The sequence below is a fragment of the Pteropus alecto genome, unplaced genomic scaffold (assembly GCF_000325575.1).
Source record: "Pteropus alecto unplaced genomic scaffold, ASM32557v1 scaffold60, whole genome shotgun sequence".
NCBI lineage: Eukaryota > Metazoa > Chordata > Mammalia > Chiroptera > Pteropodidae > Pteropus > Pteropus alecto.
Window position 1 is genome coordinate 4,364,721 of NW_006430726.1, and position 18,627 is coordinate 4,383,347.

Here is an 18,627-nt window from a genome sequence, read left to right on the forward strand (position 1 = left end):
CCCAGGTTGATCTAGTCTGCTGACCAATGAGGAGCCTGCAAGTGACACGGTATGGGGACACAGCATTCACTGAGCCGCATTGAGGGCAGAAACTTAAGAGAGTGAACACCTGCGAATCCCCAAGGAGCTTCTACAGGAAGAGTGGAGGAAACAAGATGCATCCTCCAGCACCCGACGCTGAGCACATGGTCTGCCCCCTGGGCTTCTGCACAAGGCACCATTAGGAGGCCTTGTTTCCAGATCCCCCAAAGAGATGCTTGGTCACCCCTGTCACGCTGAGTTATGCTGCATGCAAAAGAGCTAGCTGGGGAAAGGCAGGAAGGCAATCCTGTGGACTGAGCTGAGACTCAGAACCGTCAGTCGTGTGCCCTGGCCCTCAGGGACCTCATGAGGGAACACGTCAGCTCTGGCTGGACAGCCCGGAGTGGTACGCAGCGACCTTACCGTTAAGTGCTCATGGTCAACACGCTAAGGTTCTGCTCACAGAAACACAGGTGTCACAGAAAGCAGAGGTCTAGAACCAGAGACCTGGGCTGGAATTCTGGTAGTTGTGTTGCTTTTTGGCACTTGGCAACCTCATCTTTCAGATAGGAACAGTAATAGTGCCCACTGCATGGGCCTGCACAAGCATTAAAATCACGTGGTGGATGTAGTGCAGGAAGCGGTTGACGACGCTGGTCATTAGGGACTGTGCCCCACCCCAGGACACTGAGGATGGCTTCCACAGCCCTGCTGTTCCACTGTAGGACTTCGGACACTGCAAGGGGGACAGAGGTGGCCTTGAGCACATGCCATCGGGTCTCAGGGAGGCAGGTCTAGGAGGGAGGGAGGGGCACACACAGTGCTACACCCAGCCCCCGCTGACCTTGCAGGCTCGACTCAGACACAGATCCCACCCTCAGGCCTTCCGGCAGGCCAGGCCGCTGAGGCCAATGACATCCACACAGCAGAAGAACCGCAGCGCCTGGAGAAAGGCCCCTGTGTTCCATCTCATGCTGAGAACCCAGCGAAAGGTTGTCCCGGTGCAAAAAATCCCATTGCAGCAACGATCACGTTGCGTTTGGCACCTTCTCATCTGTTTTCCCTTAATGGTCACAGGGATTTTCAAGGGCAACGATTTTACTCAACGAGGTTATCCCAGTGCCTAACATACTGCCTGGCACACAGCTAGTGCTCAATGTCTGTTGAATGAATTCAGCCAAGATTTTTCAGTTGAGAGTCCTGCTATCTTCAACCTGCCCCCGACACTGCCGAATACGTAGGACGGTAGAAGCAGCTCAGATGTGAAGCCGTAGCTGCCTGGAGCAACAGATCGCCCAGCAGAGCCCGAGGAACAAGCCTGCAGCCTGCGCTGGATGCAGAGACAGCAGGGCACCAGGCTGTCTGCAAGGAAGACCCCAGAGCTGCTGAAATACCTCCCCGCTCCCCGCTCCCCGCCCTGGAAGAAACGGAGCTAGCTGGTCTTCAGATGGGAAGGATGTGTAGGCACAGAAATGTGGGCTGCATGTTCCCGCACTGCTGGCAAGGGTGCCCGTTCTGGCACTGCAGCTGGCGGTGGGAGGGCCACATCCCACTCCACAAGGCGGCACCCTCATGTTGGCTTTTCAAGAAGGCCCAGAAGTCAGAGAGAGAAAGATGGCCATCACCACAGCTCCAAAACCCCAGGACAACATGGGGATTAGGGACGGGTGTTTCTTCAACCCTCAGAGAGAAAGACATACCCACACTAACCCTACCCACAGCCAGATCGTGCCACTGGGGCCTCCCTCTGGTCCCTGTGAATGCTAGGGTCACAGACTGCAGTCCCTCGCTGATCCACGGAATCATGTGATGTTTATCACTACAGTGCCTGAGATGGAAGGTGAAGTAAATCCATGCCCACTGAGAGACAGACAGCTACAAGCACAGGGCTCTCAGGTGGTGGGGACGCTGGGGACATTATGGCTGGACTCAAGCTTTTTTTTTTAAATTAAACTATAGTTGACATACGTTATATTAATTTCAGGTGTACAACATAGTGATTCTGCATTTACATACCTTACGACGTGATCACCATGATACATCTAATAACCATCTGTCTCCATACGAAGTTGTTAGAATACTAACTATATTCCCTGTACTTTACACCCCCGTGACTTATTTTATAACTGGAAGTCTGCACCTCATTCCCTTTCCCCTTTTTCACCCATTCCCAACTCCCACCTCCCAAACCATTAGTTTGCTCTCTGTATCTATGAGTCTGTTTCTGCTTTATTTTGTTTTAGATCTTGCATATAAGTGAAATCATACAGTATTTGTCTTTCTCTGTCCGACTTATTTCACTTAGCATGAGACCCTCTAGGTCCATCCTCGTGGTCGCAAATGGCAGGATTTCATTCTTTTTTATTGCTGACTAAATAGCCCAAGCTATCTTTTACAGCCTATTTGCACAGTAACTTCCAGGCCAAGCTCAGCAAGCTCCGAGATGGCCCCCGTACGTCTGTGCTGTGACGCGTTTCAGGACCCTCACCCTCGGGACTACAACACACCAGAGCCAGAGAGCAGCCACACCCCGCCTGCCACCTGTGACAGATAGGGCCCTGGCCAGACGCTGAGCCCAGACTGCTGCCGACCTCCTAGGGGAGCTCAGATACTGTGGGGCAGAGGGCAAGGTCAGCTTTACAGCCTACCCAGGTTGGCTTCAAAAGAACCACATAAAAGAAGTGACCATGGCCTCCAAGCCAAGGTCTCCAGGCGCAGGGTGCCAGACAGTATACCACACTTCCTTGCCCCCAGGAGAAGGGGGCAGTTACCAACCTTTCTAGAAAACCTAAGTCAGCTCAAGGCCAGTACTTCGAGAGGTTCTACCATAACCTAGAGGTAGTTACTTAAGGTAAAACCCTTTCCCACCTATCACAAGTTAAAAAAAACAAAATAAAAACAAACAAACAAAAAAAACCCAAAACAACCCCAAACCACTACCCCCAATCAAATCAGATTTTACCAAAACAACTGGGCACTAAATGCCAGCAGACACAACAGTCCCAGGCTCTGCAAAGCATTCTAAAAAAAGACCTGCGCCAAACAGGGTGGCGGCCAGAGAAATCAGCAAGACGGTACCTTGCTGCCATGACTGCCAGATCCTGGAGCGGGGGAGGCGAGGGAAGGGTGGCAGCTCAGTGACTCCCGCTGCCAGCACCAACTGCAAATGGCTGTCCCCCCCACCCAACCTTTCCATCCTCCTAAGTAGCTGCTGCCAATATTCTTGTTACTAAAATATAATTTAACATCAAGTAAAATATGTAAATTATAAGTATCCTGTAGTGTTTCTTAAGTTCATATTTCTTCCTGAACACTCCAAGACTTGCATTTGGCCAACCCTCCCCTTTGTACCACAAGAGGGAAATAAACGGGCAGTGGGAAGGTCTGAGCAGAAGCAGTTCAAGGGGTGGCCAAGAAGCCTCTTTAATTTGTCCCCATCGAATCCTTCCAAGTGACAAGGGATCCTAAAGAGGAGTGGCTCTTCCACTTGGATACCCTTAACACAAAGAAAGAAAAAAAGCCTCGGCAGGCGAGTTACTCCACCCCGCCTACCCTGCCTACCCCGTTCCGGGATCAATGCTCTTAACCTGTATAAAGCCAATTCCGATATCCCAGGATTACCCAGCCTCACTGGACGCTGAAATTCTTCGCTTGCCATGACTCGAGGACCACCCATCCTTCAAACATAGCTCCCTAGTCTTAAAAGCCACTGAGAAATAGAATCTGGACGTCCAGTAATCAGCCCCTGAGGTCCCCTCCCCCGCTCAAAAGTGTTTTGCTTCATCATCTCTGAGACAGGCCAGGGCACTAGGAGGTTTATCTGGATCTTTTCGGCATACGGCTGTCACCTTGGGGACCTTTCCCAGGGCCACCCCAGGTGCAGACTAACAACTCCAGGGAATCTGTCAGGGTAAGTGGAGAAGCCGTGCCTGCCTTTATGAGCAACCATCTGTCCTGCACACTCACAGCCAGCAGCATCTCCATCTCTTGCAAAAAAAGCTCCATGTTGTGGAGGGGGGGGGATGCAAAGGGGAACAGAACAACTGTTGCTGTGGATATCTTCACTGGCCACCCCATGCGCCCCCTCCCCTAGCCAGCTCATTTTCTGGCACCCACCTGAGTGTGTGCTGCTCTGGGCTGAGGCATCTGAGTCCTGGGTGCTCCAGGGTCGGTCCCAGCCTGTGAGACTGAGGGACTGCAGGCCAAGGCACAAGTCATTTGCATCTGGGAGGCCACGGGGAGAATCTTGCGCAGAGGTGGGGAAAAGCATCCTGCTTGGAACTGTTTCTTCAGAGTCCGGGAAGTCTGCTTTGGACAGGAGGACAGCAAAATCTCAGAGTTAAGGGCTGCTTGCCCCAGTATAATCAACAATAAATAATAACAGTTTCCCCAGGCTTAAGGACCAGTCATCCAAGTGGGCTGCACGCTGCAGCCGCTGCCTCTGCACTTTTGGGGGCGTCAGAACAGCAGCGGTTGCCATGCAGCCCCCTCCCCACACACACACCCCTATCCCGTCTGCATTACAGACTGGGCCAGCATGTGATCAGGCTGCTGATGCTTCCCGCTGCCAGTGACATCAGCCGGCTGAGCCGTGCAATAGAGAGCGGCATCATCCTTCACAGATCGGGGGAGGAGCAGAAGGGGACGACAGGGAGGAGACTTGCCTCCCAGGGAAGAGACGGAACAACAGCTACTCAGAACAGCCCGGGTGCAGTGCCGGTAAGTCAGGGTTGCGAGACAGCGCCCTCCGGTCCCCGGCAATGGTGGCCAGGCGGCCCTCAGGCACGACGGAAGTCCTCTCCGCCGACAGCAGAGCCAAAGCAGCGACTGCCTGCTGGTGTAGCTCTGCCCTCCTGCCCCTCCCGTTCCCTCCCTCTGCTCTCCACCCCCAAACCCAAAAACACTCTAGTCCTGGACTCTCTCCAGCTGCTTGCTCAAGCCCTGGTTTTGCAGCCCAGTGCAAAGCTCCACAACCCTGCTGGCAAAAATCTATGTGCTCCAAGTGGCCCCTGACACAGCAGTGTCCCCCACTGAGGAACAGGACAACCTTCAGAAAAACACTGCATGCTCGGACCCTGGAGACAATGCCCAGTGCCCCAAGCTCATCTGGAGCAGCTTACCACAGAGAAAAGGGGTCCACTAGGCTGCGGGATGGGGCGTTGCCAGGATGCCCTAGGCGTGGCCCACAACCTGCATGCCGAGTCAGATCAGCCCTGACTAGGAAAATCAGTTCTTGGGTTCCCTCACTCCAAAAGGATGAGCATTAGTAGTCGTGAGCAGATATATAAGGTCCAGCACCTCCCTCCCTCCTACAACTGTAGGCACAGATGGACAGACACTGTGCCTGACAAACCAAAACACGAGGAACAGTCTCAGAAGTCGCCTTATGCCTCGTAGAAGCCCTGTTGTCAAGACTCTTCCCCGTGCCCTTCCAGGAGCCTCAGAGCCCTGCTGCCAGCCGTGAGGTCGCTGATGCCTTTAGTGGCCTGCACCCTCTCTCTCAGGGGTGTAGCCAGGACCATGGCCTTATTTCTGCGACCACTCAGCTCCAACAATAAAGGCCAGCTTTGCCCGGAGTTTCTGGAACCTCCATCTCCTCTTTGCCAGCATCTTCTCCTGTGTCAGCGCTCAATGCGTTTCCAATATGACCCTCAAAAGGAGGGAGAGTGAAGATCCCAGCCCCCGCAGGCGGGCTGCTCCCTGCCCCTAGCCCGCTCCAGCTGGCAGCACTCCACCCCGTTCCCCCATTTACAGAAGAAATAACCAGACATGGGAAGCAAGCCCACCTGGGACCACCCATGACAGGGTCCAAGGGGGCAGAGGGAGGGCGAACACTGTCAGCCACCGGAGTGCTGGCCAGCGCCTCCTGCAGCACCCTGTCCACGGGCACTCGGCTTTGGTCTAGAGGAACGGCCAGTCTGTGGGAGGGACTCCTCTCTTGGAGGATTTTTAGAGCTTTGCTGCTGTGTCATCTATCCACGTTATTCTTGTCTGGCTGTAGATAGTCTGCGTGCTCCCTGTCTGTGTCTGTCAAAACCTCGTTCACCGTTCACCGTTCACCGTCACACAGGCTGAGCAAAAACTCCCCAGGCGGGGGCCACCCCCACCCCAGACCACTCCCTCCTGCTCTCTCCATCCACCCTCCCCACAAACCGAGGGCATATGTTTAAAATAGTCTGTATGTATTCATTACAAACCATAATGCTTCTTTTAAAAACATCCACGTTTAAGTACCCAATCCCCCTAAACTATCTATATAGTCCCTTCCACCCCAATGTGAGGGCAAACATTTCTACCCTCCCCTCTAAAATCAGAGCACCTATGTATATGGTGACCCCCATGCCCCAGGCACAGAAAACCTAACCATGCACTACACTCCTGCTGCTCAAAGCAGGTGGGGCAGGCCGGGAGAGCAGCACACATCTCTACGACTAGCACCACCACCTTCCCACCCAGACCTGACAGACCGCACGCCCGAGCAGCAGGTCTGCTTAAGGATATTGAGGAACGAATGGCTACAAGCTTCCAGGAGCTTAGAGATCTAACTGCAGCATGGCTCTGTCTTCACTCCCAGAGGCCTCACTACAGACACCACCTGACCCTCGTCCACTCTCCCTCCCACTGCTTCTTCCAGATGAAGGCTTTCGTTCTCATTGCAGGACTCCTTCACTACAGTCGCAGAAGAAGGCGGCCACAGCCCTTAAACCCTTGGTGTGGCAGGCTGGGAAAGTGAACGAGCCTGCAGGTCTGAAAGGCCTTGCTCTGCTGCCCTTTCTGAGCATCTTTTCACCTGCAAAGGGGCAGGTGCAGCTACCTCTCAGTGTTCTGTGAGGACTGCACGGAGTGCTTGCCACAGTGTCCGGCATGGAGTACTTCTTCAGTGTTTTATTTTCAATAGGGTGACCATATAATTGATCATCCAAACCAAGACATTTCTGAGAGAGAAAGGAGACAAATATTGATAATCAGAGCAGGACAGCAGTCTAAACAGAGATCATCCTGGGTAAGAGGTAGGCACCATCCCTCCTCCTGCAGCCATGTGTGTCCAGAAACATTTCACTCAAAATGTCTCCTTTCTAATGGCTTTCTGACCCCATCTCTCCAAAGCTACCCAATCTGCTCCACTGCTCTATATTGGAAGAAAGTCTGGGAAATAAACTGTCAACACAGGCTAACATGCAGTGAATTCCAAGATCTGAAAAGCAAAGGCTGATTTTAATGAGCAAAAGCTCACCTTTCCTTCTCAAACTCACATCTGATGCTAGACAGGAACTTAGCCTTTTCTATTGGAGAATATCTTTAAAATCTTTTGCCAAGTACCAAGCAGATACCAGAAGCTATCTTAGTAACCAGCACAAGATGACGTGATCATTCTCATTCTAAGGCATCTATTTGAACAATGCCTCAGCTTAAATGCTTTCCCCTATAAGTGTCTCTTATCAATACCTATACAAAGTTTCTGACTTAAGTTCCTTAATTTGGTTCAAAATTTTAATATCATTTCCCTTCTAAAGCATCAGTTTTCTTCTTCATAGTAATCTGCCAAACTTCTTAGCAACAGAACAATTCAGGGAAATAAGTAAACTGATCCATGGTTCAAAGTTTGCCATAGGCTACAATAAAAGCATCCCCAGGTGGGACTCCAAACTCTGAGGTGAGCCAGGAACTCTAACTCCAGGGCTCAGCGAGGTCGCCTCCACCCTGACCTCCTGCATCCTCAGCACAAGGACCTGTCTGTCTTCTGATGACTCCTCTGCTAGCAAACTTAGCACACAATTGCTCAGAGTCCTCTGCATCTATGTTCTTGAGCATCTGGCAAATAGGAGAAGACAAGAATGGTGCCTTGTGGCCCCACTTGTGAAGCCTTTAGGGCAGACCCCATTGTAAAAGGTAGGCGGTGACTGCAAGAAGTCAATGAGGACGACCCTGGGAGAACAGAGCAGATGTGTCATCAGTTTTGAGGTGGTAACAGAGGAGAAAGTAAACAAGGTGTGCCTGGGCCAGCCAGGCCAGGAAGAGCTGAGGCTGGAAGAACAAACCAATGCTCAGGCTCATGGCAAGGAATTTCTATAAACTCTTAAACAGGAAATACTGTGGTAGAGGCCCAAGATGGACCAGAGATCAGAACTAGGGAGGCCAGAAATGAGAGGAAGAGGAACAGTGGAGAAGGGAAGAGGAGGAGTTGGGAAGCAGGAAAATATGCTGAATGACACAGTAGACTACAAAGCTGCATCTATACCATAATTATAACTGTGAAAATTCTGTGTTTTGATGGGCAATGTTGGTAATGGAACATAGGAAAAGACAGCTACGTGTGAGGCTAGCAGGCTCTGACTTTCCTTTAGTTACTGCACAAACACAACAATACAAAAATCTGTCCTCTGCTTTCTTTTCCTCTTTAGACTTCAAATAAGTACACAATTATAAGATGTACAGCAGCCACACTTGGGCTCTTTTACAAAATCTTGACTTCATCCCGAAATTCCAGTCCCTGGGAATAACAGATAGGACATTGAGTCATTTGTCCCCATTAGATTCTTTCAAATGACAGACTGACTTTATAGTCAGCTGAGACTACTCATCGATTTATGATTCTTAAAGTTTTAACAAGCCCATAAAGTAGCATTTCTAAGACTGTATTTCTAAAAATACTATTTGGAAGACTATTTTTTCCCCCCAAATAAAAAAAAAAAAAGATGATTCTGAAAATCCATTTTGGCAACTTACAGAGCAAACATGCAAGAAGTCAGACATCTGCCAAGGTCATTTCAGCTGCCCTGTTTGCACTGTGGTCCCGGATGCCAGAGAGGCTGCAGCTTCTCCAGGGCAGTGCGTCTCCAGCCCTAACCGGCAGGAGGATGAGCCTAGAATCTTCACAACACCGATTCTGATTCAGCAGATCTGGGGCAGGCCCCAGAATCTGCATTTCTAACGAATTCCCAAGTGACCTTGAGGCTACTGGTCTGCAGACCACACTTGGAACATAAGTTCAAAATAGCTCTTTTACCCGAGGTTCTCTCTTCCAGGTAATTCAATCCCATTCCTACCCAACACCTCTTTCTTCATGGTGTTCATTTTCCTAAACAAGTACCTTCAACGGTTCCTGTTGCCTCGCAGATCAAAGCCGATGCCCAGGCCCCTGCTTACTTATTAACTGCCTCTTACCTACTCACCCAACATAAAAGGCTGAGCTCTCCCCCAAGCTCACACACTGGGGAACAACCTGCTGCTAATCTGTATGCTAATTAGTGCGACAGTGGTTCAGGTGAGGGAGTGCAGGATGGCGAGGATGCTCAAGGAAATTTTCCTTATAATTTTAGTTATACGTTAAAAATCGCATTACGGATCAAGATGTAAGAGAGAACATTAGGTTTACTTTGTACTTCCCACCATAAAAGTATGATCCTTAGATTATTTTAGTCTTGACGGCTTTTAATAATTTTCAAATGAATTCTGTAAACTATTTAAAAGTGATTCCTATAGTATTTCTTAAATATTACAAACGTTTAGATTTTACAATGTCATACACCAAGTTCACGTACTGGAAGGGTCAATATCGTTAAAAAGTTAATTCCCACCAAATTGCTCTACACAGCCAATGCAACCTCAGTTAGACAGTTGGCCTTCAAACAAGTTAGTGGGGGAAAAATGGTACTGGAACAATCAAACAGCCGTATGGGAGAAAAAAGTCAGCCTCGACCCCCTACCTCCCACCATACAGGAACATTAATTTAACATGGATCAGAAAGACCTGTGAGTGAAGGTTAAAACTATAAAGCTTCTCTACGAAAACAGACTGTCTTTGTGACGTGGGGTAGGGGAGTGCCAAGGTTTCCTATGGAGGACACAGAAAACAATGATCACTAAGGAAAAAGTCTGATAAATTGAACTTAATCAAAATTAAAAACTTCTGTTCATCAGGACACATTAAGATCCCAGGTAAGCTATAAAACGGAAAACCATATATGAGACCGTATCTGACTAGTACCTAGAGTATATAGGAAACCTTAAAAGTTAAAAAAAAAATTTTTAAAGGGCACAAAATCTTGAAAAGGCATTTCACAAAGATATATAACTGGCCAATAAGCACTTGAAAAAGTGCTCAACATCATTAATCATTAAAGTAACTCAAACCAAAATGAGATACTACCACCACCTACCAACCAGACTGCTAAAATTAAAAAAACTGCTTCACACTTTGTCAACGCTTGGTGTTGTTGATCAGAACCCTCACCCACTAATGTATGACAGTACCATCACTTCTGAAAAAGGTCTGCCAATTTCTTATACAATTAAACATACACTATACTATGCTATGACCCAGCAAATCTACTCTCAGGTGTTCTTCAAAAAGACCTGTCCATGAGTAATGACAGCACAGCGGGTCCTCAAAAAACATTTCATGCAATATCGTTTTGTTATATTGTTCACCAGAAAAAAAAAACAACCGATTTCCGGCAGGGCCCCGTCCACGTGGAGTGTGCACGTTCTCCTGTCTGTGACGGTTTTCTCTGGGCGCTCTGGCCTCCCCACGCCCCAAATATGTGCACACGAGATGAATCGTGTCCCTCCACTGCCCCTGAGGGAGCGGATGGGTGTGAGTGGCCCTGCCATGGGAGGGCGTCCTGTCCAGGGTCAGGCTCCGGCCATCCTTGACCTTGAACTGGAATAAGCAGGTTGGAAAATCATCATCTTACTTGTGTTTAGTCATCTTTATGATATATGGATAGCTCACATTTATTTCTATGTTTAACATTTGAAGTGTTTTGGGTCTTTATTTAGAAGTCTGGTGATGTTTTGGTGACTGAAATGCCGTAGGAACTTAACTCTTGCTTCTGTCAATTAGCCTCTGGTTCAACTGGTTTCATTCTACACCCTTTCACTTAAAGTCAGTTTCCAAGGACCTATCACTGGTGCTGAGGACGTACTACACAACTTTTCAATAATTGCCAAAACCTGGAAAGAGTTCAAGTGGCCATCAACAGGAAGATAAAATGTGGTATGTGACCATGCTGGAATATTAATTACTCAGCAATAAAAGGAATAAAGTATCAATACTTGCAACAACATGAATGAATCTCAAAATATTACAAGTGGAATAAGCCTTACATGAGACTGTATGTGTATATATATCACCTATGTACACACACATGCACACACGTGTGATTCCATTTCTTTGATGTTCCATAACAGGCAAAACTAGTACATGGTGAGAAGAAGCAAGGTGGTTACCTCTCCAGGGGGTGGTGATGGGTGCTGACTGGGACCGGGTATGAGGGAACTTTCTGAGGTGATGGTGATACACTCCATTGTGATGGGAGCTGGGTGTGTGCACTGATCAGAATGCCTTTAATGATACCTGTAGGATTTGTGCATTTCACTGTGTATAAGTCTTACCTCAAAAAATGTAAACAATGACTCAACATTAGCTAACAATATGCATGCTGAAGTATTTAGGGGTGAATTATATTCATGCCTACAACTTACTTTGAAATGAATTGTAAAAACAAGATGGATTCATAAATGGGTATGGGGATAAATAAATGGATTTGTGATAAAGCAAAAACAACAAAATGCTGATTGTAGAATCTAAGTGGTGGCTGTTACACGTGTCATTTTATAATTCATTCAGCTTTTCTGTATGCTTGAAAATGTTCATAATAAAATGCTGGGGGAAATGAAGTGAGACTTTTCTTACAAAAAGCAAGCCTGACTGAACTAACTGGTTTGACAATACAAACAGATTACATTAAGTTAATTTTATGGCTGACATTTTCCATAAGCAGAGCAAGTTAAAATCTACAGACCCACGTTTTGGCAAAACATACTTAAAACAAGTATGTTTTAAGGATAAAGAGCATTTTAAAATATTGTATTGGCAAAGGCATATTTTAAAATTGACAGTATTTTTAACTTTCTCAATTCCTCAGGTAAACTGAGTTAAACGAGGAAACAATGACATAATCAGTGGTCATGCGAATCTTCCTAAGGGATCTTGGTTACTTCCCAACAGACATTTGGTGACTAATGGCTAAGGTAACAAATCTTATCACAAAATGGATGGTTTCTAGCTCCTTCTTCTCAAAAAATATGAGAGTAAATGGAACTATCAGCAAGGAAATGACTAAAAGTAAGGATGGATGACTGATTTTTTAAAAATAGAACTCAAGAAGTTCAAACAATCGGGTAATACGCTCCAGCAACACCTTCATCTCTCATCTACTTATTTATGTGAACAAGTTTACTCAGCGCAGATCTATAAAAACAAACAATGGGAATATATCTGGTGTTAAAAATTCCAGCAATGAGTCATTTAATATTACACGAGTTTTTTTAAAAGCCTCATTTATCTCATTAAGAAGCAATTCCAGTAAACAATGATTAAATAAAATTTTACAAAAATTTGTAACATTTAGATTGTCTTAAACAATGGTCCTAGTAATCAATGGCCACACAATCCAGAACGCATACAGCCTTTGAGTCTTAGGAAATAATTTAAAATTTCAATTTATGTACTATTTCTATTGCAGAGAAGTATAATGTGATCCACAGAAGACTCCAGTGCAAAATATTATACTAGGATAAAATTCTGTGGGAGAAGTGTACTAGAAATATGAATTAAAAAAGACAAGGGATAATGAAAAATTTCCCAGTGTTGAAGAACTGGTTTACATATTTTTAAATAGATGAGAGGTACCAATCTCTACTGATTCCACTGGATACATTTTCATTTATGATGAAAATTAGATACCAGATTAAATGTGCAAGGAGTACCTTTTTTTTTTTTTTTTAGGTGAGGCAACCCTTGGTTGACCTCACAGATTGCAATTGCAAGGACCTTGCCTTATTTTTTTATTTTTTAACGCCTACAGCACCTGGTTTTCCTAGGTGGTCTCCCATCCAAGTACTAACTAGGCCCGACCCTGCTTAGCTTCTGAGATCAGACAGAATCGGGCTTGTCCAGGATGGCATTGGTTTAGACAGGAGTAATTTTTAAAAATGATTTTTATTGTGGTAAAATATACGTAACAAAGTTTTACCATTTTCATTGTACAACTCAGAGGCTTAAGTACGTGCACACTTTTGAGCACTTCTCACCACTATCCAGCGTCGGAACTTTTCCATCTCTAACTGAAACTCCCAGTAAGCACTAAGTCCCCACTAGCGCCAACTCCAGCCTCTGACCTTCACTTTCTGTCTCTATGAATCAACTATTCTAGGTACCTCACAGGAATGGAATTATACAATATTTAATCCTTTTTGACTGGGTGATTACACTTATTATGTCTTCGAGATAAATCAAAGTCGTAGCATGTATCGAAATTCCCTTCCCTTTTAAGGCTGAATGCTATTCCACTGCAATGGGCATACCACATGTTGTATGTATATTCACACATCTGTCCAAGGACATCTGTGTTACGTCCACCTTTTGGCTATTATAACTGATACTGCTATAAACATCGGCGTGCAAATATGTGTACACATCTCTGCAATTTTCTTACACATATACCTAAAAGTAGAACTGCTGGGTCATACAGTATTCGAGGTTTAATTTCGTTTAGGGTGTACCATACTGTCTACTACAATGGCTGCACTGTTTCACATTCTGCAATGATCAAGTGTTCCAATTTCTCCGCATCCTCAACACTTATTTTTATCAGACAACAACCATCCTAATGGGTGTGAATTGGTGTCTCATGGGTTACATCGTTTTTAAAAAACAGGAGGTAGACACACAAACGTTTGAAGATGCTGCTGCCTGGTTCATGAATCCTTAAGACTGTGTTTTACAAAACCCATCGCACCAGCTTTTGTTGAACTGTTTCTTCTTATGCCAGCTAAGTGGTCCTAAAGGCAAATGTCATCTTCTTGCAGGATTCTGTCTCACTGGTGCACAGGTGGGCACCTGACCCACCTGGGCCAGAGTAACCCATCTCTATGGCCAGAGACCATTCCAAGAATGGGCACAACTCAAACCAAGCTAACTGGGAGTCTTTCCTTGAGATTTTTCTAATTTGATCTAGGAGGAAGAACCATTTCCTGACTTCATGGCACCAGAGGATGTGAGCAGAGCCCCTTCCTCAGATAATAGGAAGTTGTGCAAAAGGAGAAAATGAAACCCGCCTGGGCAAGAGACAGCAAAGAGACAGAACCTTGACAAAACTGGAAGCTCTGGGTTCAGCATCCTTAGTTTTTCAGAGATTTCTTCCTATTCTGTGAATTATATGTCAAAAGCCTTCCCACACATCCCACGATTTGCTAAAGTTTGTTCTAATTAGGTGTTTGGTCATTAGCAAGTAAGAGTGTTCTGTGTAATGCAGGCCCTTTGGCAAGGACTGACCAAGCAAGCAATCACACAGGCAGAATGAGACTCTGGGACAAACCCTCTGCCGCCCCAGCACCGGGGGAGAGAGCTGGACACGAAGGGAAGCGGGAAAGGAGCTGAAGACCAGCTGGTTAAATCTCTTCTCTACTAGAAAGCAAACGAGGCCCAGAGAGGGCCAAACTGACAAAGGTACAAAGTGACAGAGGTAGGATCCTAATCCAGGGACCTACCTCCTCTCCTGCCTCTCCTGCTCTGGGGTGCTTTCTCAGCCCAGGTCATACATATCCCAACTCAAACTTGTTTTATCAGTAACTAATTAATGCATTCTTTCTCTTTTCTCTACTTAAGTCCCCATGGAGCTTTGTACTAAATCCACACCCCCCGCCCCAGGAGTTCAATTCTTAATACTAGCTCCTCCCCATTCCTATTACCGCCCATTTCCCACTTATTCAGAATGTCGATTTCACACCCGCGTGTGTCCAAGGTTCCACTGCCATGTGTGCACATTCTGGAGGAGACAATTTAACTTCTTCAAGGAGAGGAAAAGTCCAACTCCACCTAACCCATGGCCTCCAGTATGGGAGTGCCTGAACCAGAACTTCTTGAAGACTCTGATGCTGGAATACAACATGTTATCCATGTGCTGTCCCCAAGCTGTACATGAAACTAGCATAATCCAAACACAGTGAAATGTTACTTTACTATGGTGTTCCTCGAACGTGACAAACTGGAGACCCCTTACAGTGCCAAATCACAACAGATCCAGAGAATTTAAAAGCTAGTGGTTTAAAAAAGACTGGGTGCTTTCATTTACTACAGAAAGAGAGTAAATTCGTACATTATTTCTGGAGGGTAAGTTGACAAATGCACTAAAAGCTTTAAGAGATACTTAATCAAACAGTTCTACTTTTAGAGATTTATACTATATCCAAGTTATCACGGATGTAGGCAAAAACTTTAAGTACTTCTACTGTTTAAAATAGACACCTATTTAAGCAAACTATCTCCAAAAGTGTGAAATTCTCAACTTTCTGTACTGTGAACTATGCGGCAGTCTGCTAAAGCCTATAGATACCCTCAACAAATACCATTAAAAATATAAAACAGTGATCATAATTTTGAAGTAGTGATGAGCGTAATCAACATTTCAAGAGATATGTGCAATAACTGTAAAGGAATCAGATGCAAGATGTCTAATCATCCTACTGATGATGATTACTATTGCCAAGGTATTAAATCGGGCTAATACAATTATGATTTATTGCCTCCATTTACAATAGAAAATGTTACATTTCAGTTAACTAGTGGTGAAAAATAAAGATCTAAGTTCTTACCTGCCCAAGTTACTAGACTCCATGAATTCTACGCATAAATCCAGGTTAAGAATCCCATAATGCATCTATCTACACAGTAAAATGCAACGTAGCATGGAAAAAGATAGAAAATCAATGACAAAAAGAGAAAAAAAAGTGAAGGAGGCAAATTACTACATAGTGTTTTCAGAAAACTTTCAATTTAATAGGTATATATAAGAAAAACACTGGAGAGATACACTAAAATGTTAAAAGTGGTTATTCTGGGTAGTGGGATTGCATATGATTTTTTCCCTTCTGTGTTTTCTTCAGAATTTTTTACGATGACCATATTATTGTACCAAGAAAAAAATACCAGTTATTTAACAGGGTAAGGTAACTCATTTAATATTCCCGAATAAATTTGGTGAAAAAATTTAATACTTACAAAGAAAAGTTCATATTAAAAGATTTTAAATTTGAAATGAGTTCAATAATATAAATTATGATTATAATTCAATTTAAATACAATAAATCACAGAACATTAAGAATACAAGGGACCTTGGAGTCTACTTAGTCCAAGGCCGTCGCTGCACAGCAGAAACACTCTCCCCAGCATTGATTCCAGAAGCCTTAACCCTTGATCTCTGCAGCTCCTTCTCCCCCTGTAACTGCACTCATTTCTTCTTCAGTCAAAAAGATGTAAAACATCTACATTCAGAAATCGAATGCATGCACTAAAGTGGGAATAATCATCACTACCTGTGATGGAGCCTTAGCTTTCGGTGACAAAGCTCTGACATTCCAGCAGATGGAGATGGTACAAAGCAGACTAAGGCTTTTAGAAATTAAACATCACATTACCTACTTTACAGAATGAGAGAAAGGCAGAGTCTGCAGCAGGGCTCTGGAGCAATCTTACAATGTGTACATCTTTTCAGGGGCTGGCTCCCACTCCCACTTTCCACTGCAGCCCTTCTATACTTGTACAGCTCTCAAGTCCAAGTGCTGTTCTGCACCCCTCTCTACAGGTGGGTTGAGAAAGTGACAGAGCATCAGGTCGGCAGAGCTGGACACAGAGACAGAGAGGGGCTGGCAGGTTCCCACTTGGGCCTGCTCTCCCCCACGTCACATCTAGCTCCCTGCCCCGCAGCAGGCCCTAAAGACAAGAACAAGGCCAGGCCCACCACCAGGAGCAGTGGCAAGAGCCTTCTGCAGACTCTCCACCAGCTCCCCTGCACATCCAACTCCGGCAGCTAGATGTGTCTGGCTTTCTGTCACATCTGTCCAGCCACTGTCCACTGGTGCTGCAGGAGGGCTGGTTAGTGACACTTCCCTGATCTTTCAACCCCCACTCCTCCCTCAACTGTGTAATGTCTACGCTCTATAATAAACCCCTTAGTCTGCAGTACTCATGGTTCTGCTTCCAGATCAAACCCTGACTGAGACAATCTCACAAGGGGACACTCTATGGTACAATGGCAGTCATCAGTAAACATGACAGCCAGGAATTTCTCTTAGAGAGCTGAGGACATGAGCAAAACCTAGACTGGCTACCAGGCCAAAGAGCTCTAGGCGAACAAAAGAGGACCGATGCCACTCACTGGCCTACCCCTCCGCCACGCAGCCCTCCAGAACTGTCATGCGCAATTCAGGATCCACCAGCCACATGAGACCACCAAGCTCTTAAAAGTAGCTGTTACGACTAAGGAAATGAATTTTAAATTTTAATTAATTAAAATTAAAGAACTGTAACTCAAGTCTGTTATTGAAAACCTTTTAAGTATGGTTCAGAACTTAAGCTTGTGCATCTACATTTTCAACTTTAAATTTTATGAAACCTAAACACATATTAACATTTCTGATGAAATTTACAATTCAAATCAAAATGGGCCATGAGTAAAAAATATAATGCATATCATTAAAATAAACCATCATTTTGTAATAAAGACGTCTATCAATCATGTTGTACACCTAAAACACAATGTTTTATGTCAATTATATAGCAATAAAAAATTTAAAAATATACATACTGCACTTTGAAGACTTAGTATGAAAAAAGATTATAAAATACCTCGTTAACTTTTTTATATAAATCACATGTGGAAATATTTTGAATTAAATAAAATACATTAAAATTTAAAAAACATTTTAATTCTACCATCAACACAATAATAAGGCAACCTAATGAATGGGAAAAAATATTTGAAAATCGTATATCTATCTGATAGGGGTTAATATCTAAAGTAGATAAAGAACTCACTCATACAACTCAATACCAAAAAAAAAAAAAAATGTGATTTTAGAATGGTCAGAGGATTGAACAGATATTCAGATGACCAACAGGTACATGAAAAGATGCTCAACATCATTAATCATCAGGGAAACACAAATCAAAACCATGAGATATCACCTCACATCTGTTAGAACGGCTATCATCAAAAACAAACAAACAAAACAGAAACAGCAAGTGTTAGCGAAGATGTGGAGAGAAGGTCCCTCGTGCATGGTTGGTGGGAATGTGAACTGGTGCAGCCGTGATGGAAAACAGTATGGAGGTTCCTCAAAGAATTAAAAATAGAGCTGCCATATATGATCCAGCAATTCTACTTCTGAGTATCTGCAGAAATCTAAAACACTAATTCATGAAGATGTACGTACCCCCACGTTCACTGCAGTATTATTCACAATAGCCAAGATATGGGAACAACACCTAAGGGTCCACTGATAGACGAATGGATAAAAAAGATGTGGTATATTTATATAATGGACTATTACTCAGCCATAAAAAAGAATGAGAGCTTGCCACATGCTACAACATAATGGGCCTTGAGGACATTAAGCTAAGTGAAATAACTCAGAGAAGGACAAAAAGCCATATGATCTCACTTATATGTAGCATCAAAAAACACAACCACCACCACCAAGTTCATAGATACAGAGAACAGACTGATGGTCGCCAGAGGAGGGAGCTGTGGGATGGATGA

General features: G+C 44.9%; 1 protein-coding gene and 1 pseudogene across 7 annotated transcripts in view; both read right to left on the reverse strand.

Moving 5' to 3' along the window:
- The window catches only part of CPEB1 (cytoplasmic polyadenylation element binding protein 1), a 54,288-nt gene that overhangs the window by 19,881 nt on the left and 15,780 nt on the right, over positions 1-18,627 (reverse strand). For 5 of the 7 annotated variants that reach the window (XM_006905303.3, XM_025050006.1, XM_025050010.1 and 2 more), the window contains one exon: positions 4,138-4,326. In XM_006905303.3, the coding sequence (XP_006905365.1) occupies positions 4,138-4,291 (154 nt within the window). In that variant the 5' untranslated portion in view covers positions 4,292-4,326. Of the gene's footprint in view, positions 1-4,137; positions 4,330-18,627 lie in introns of all 7 variants that reach the window. The other 2 variants (XM_025049998.1, XM_025050016.1) reach the window with 1 other exon arrangement.
- LOC112484140 lies at positions 12,885-13,003 on the reverse strand (annotated as a pseudogene).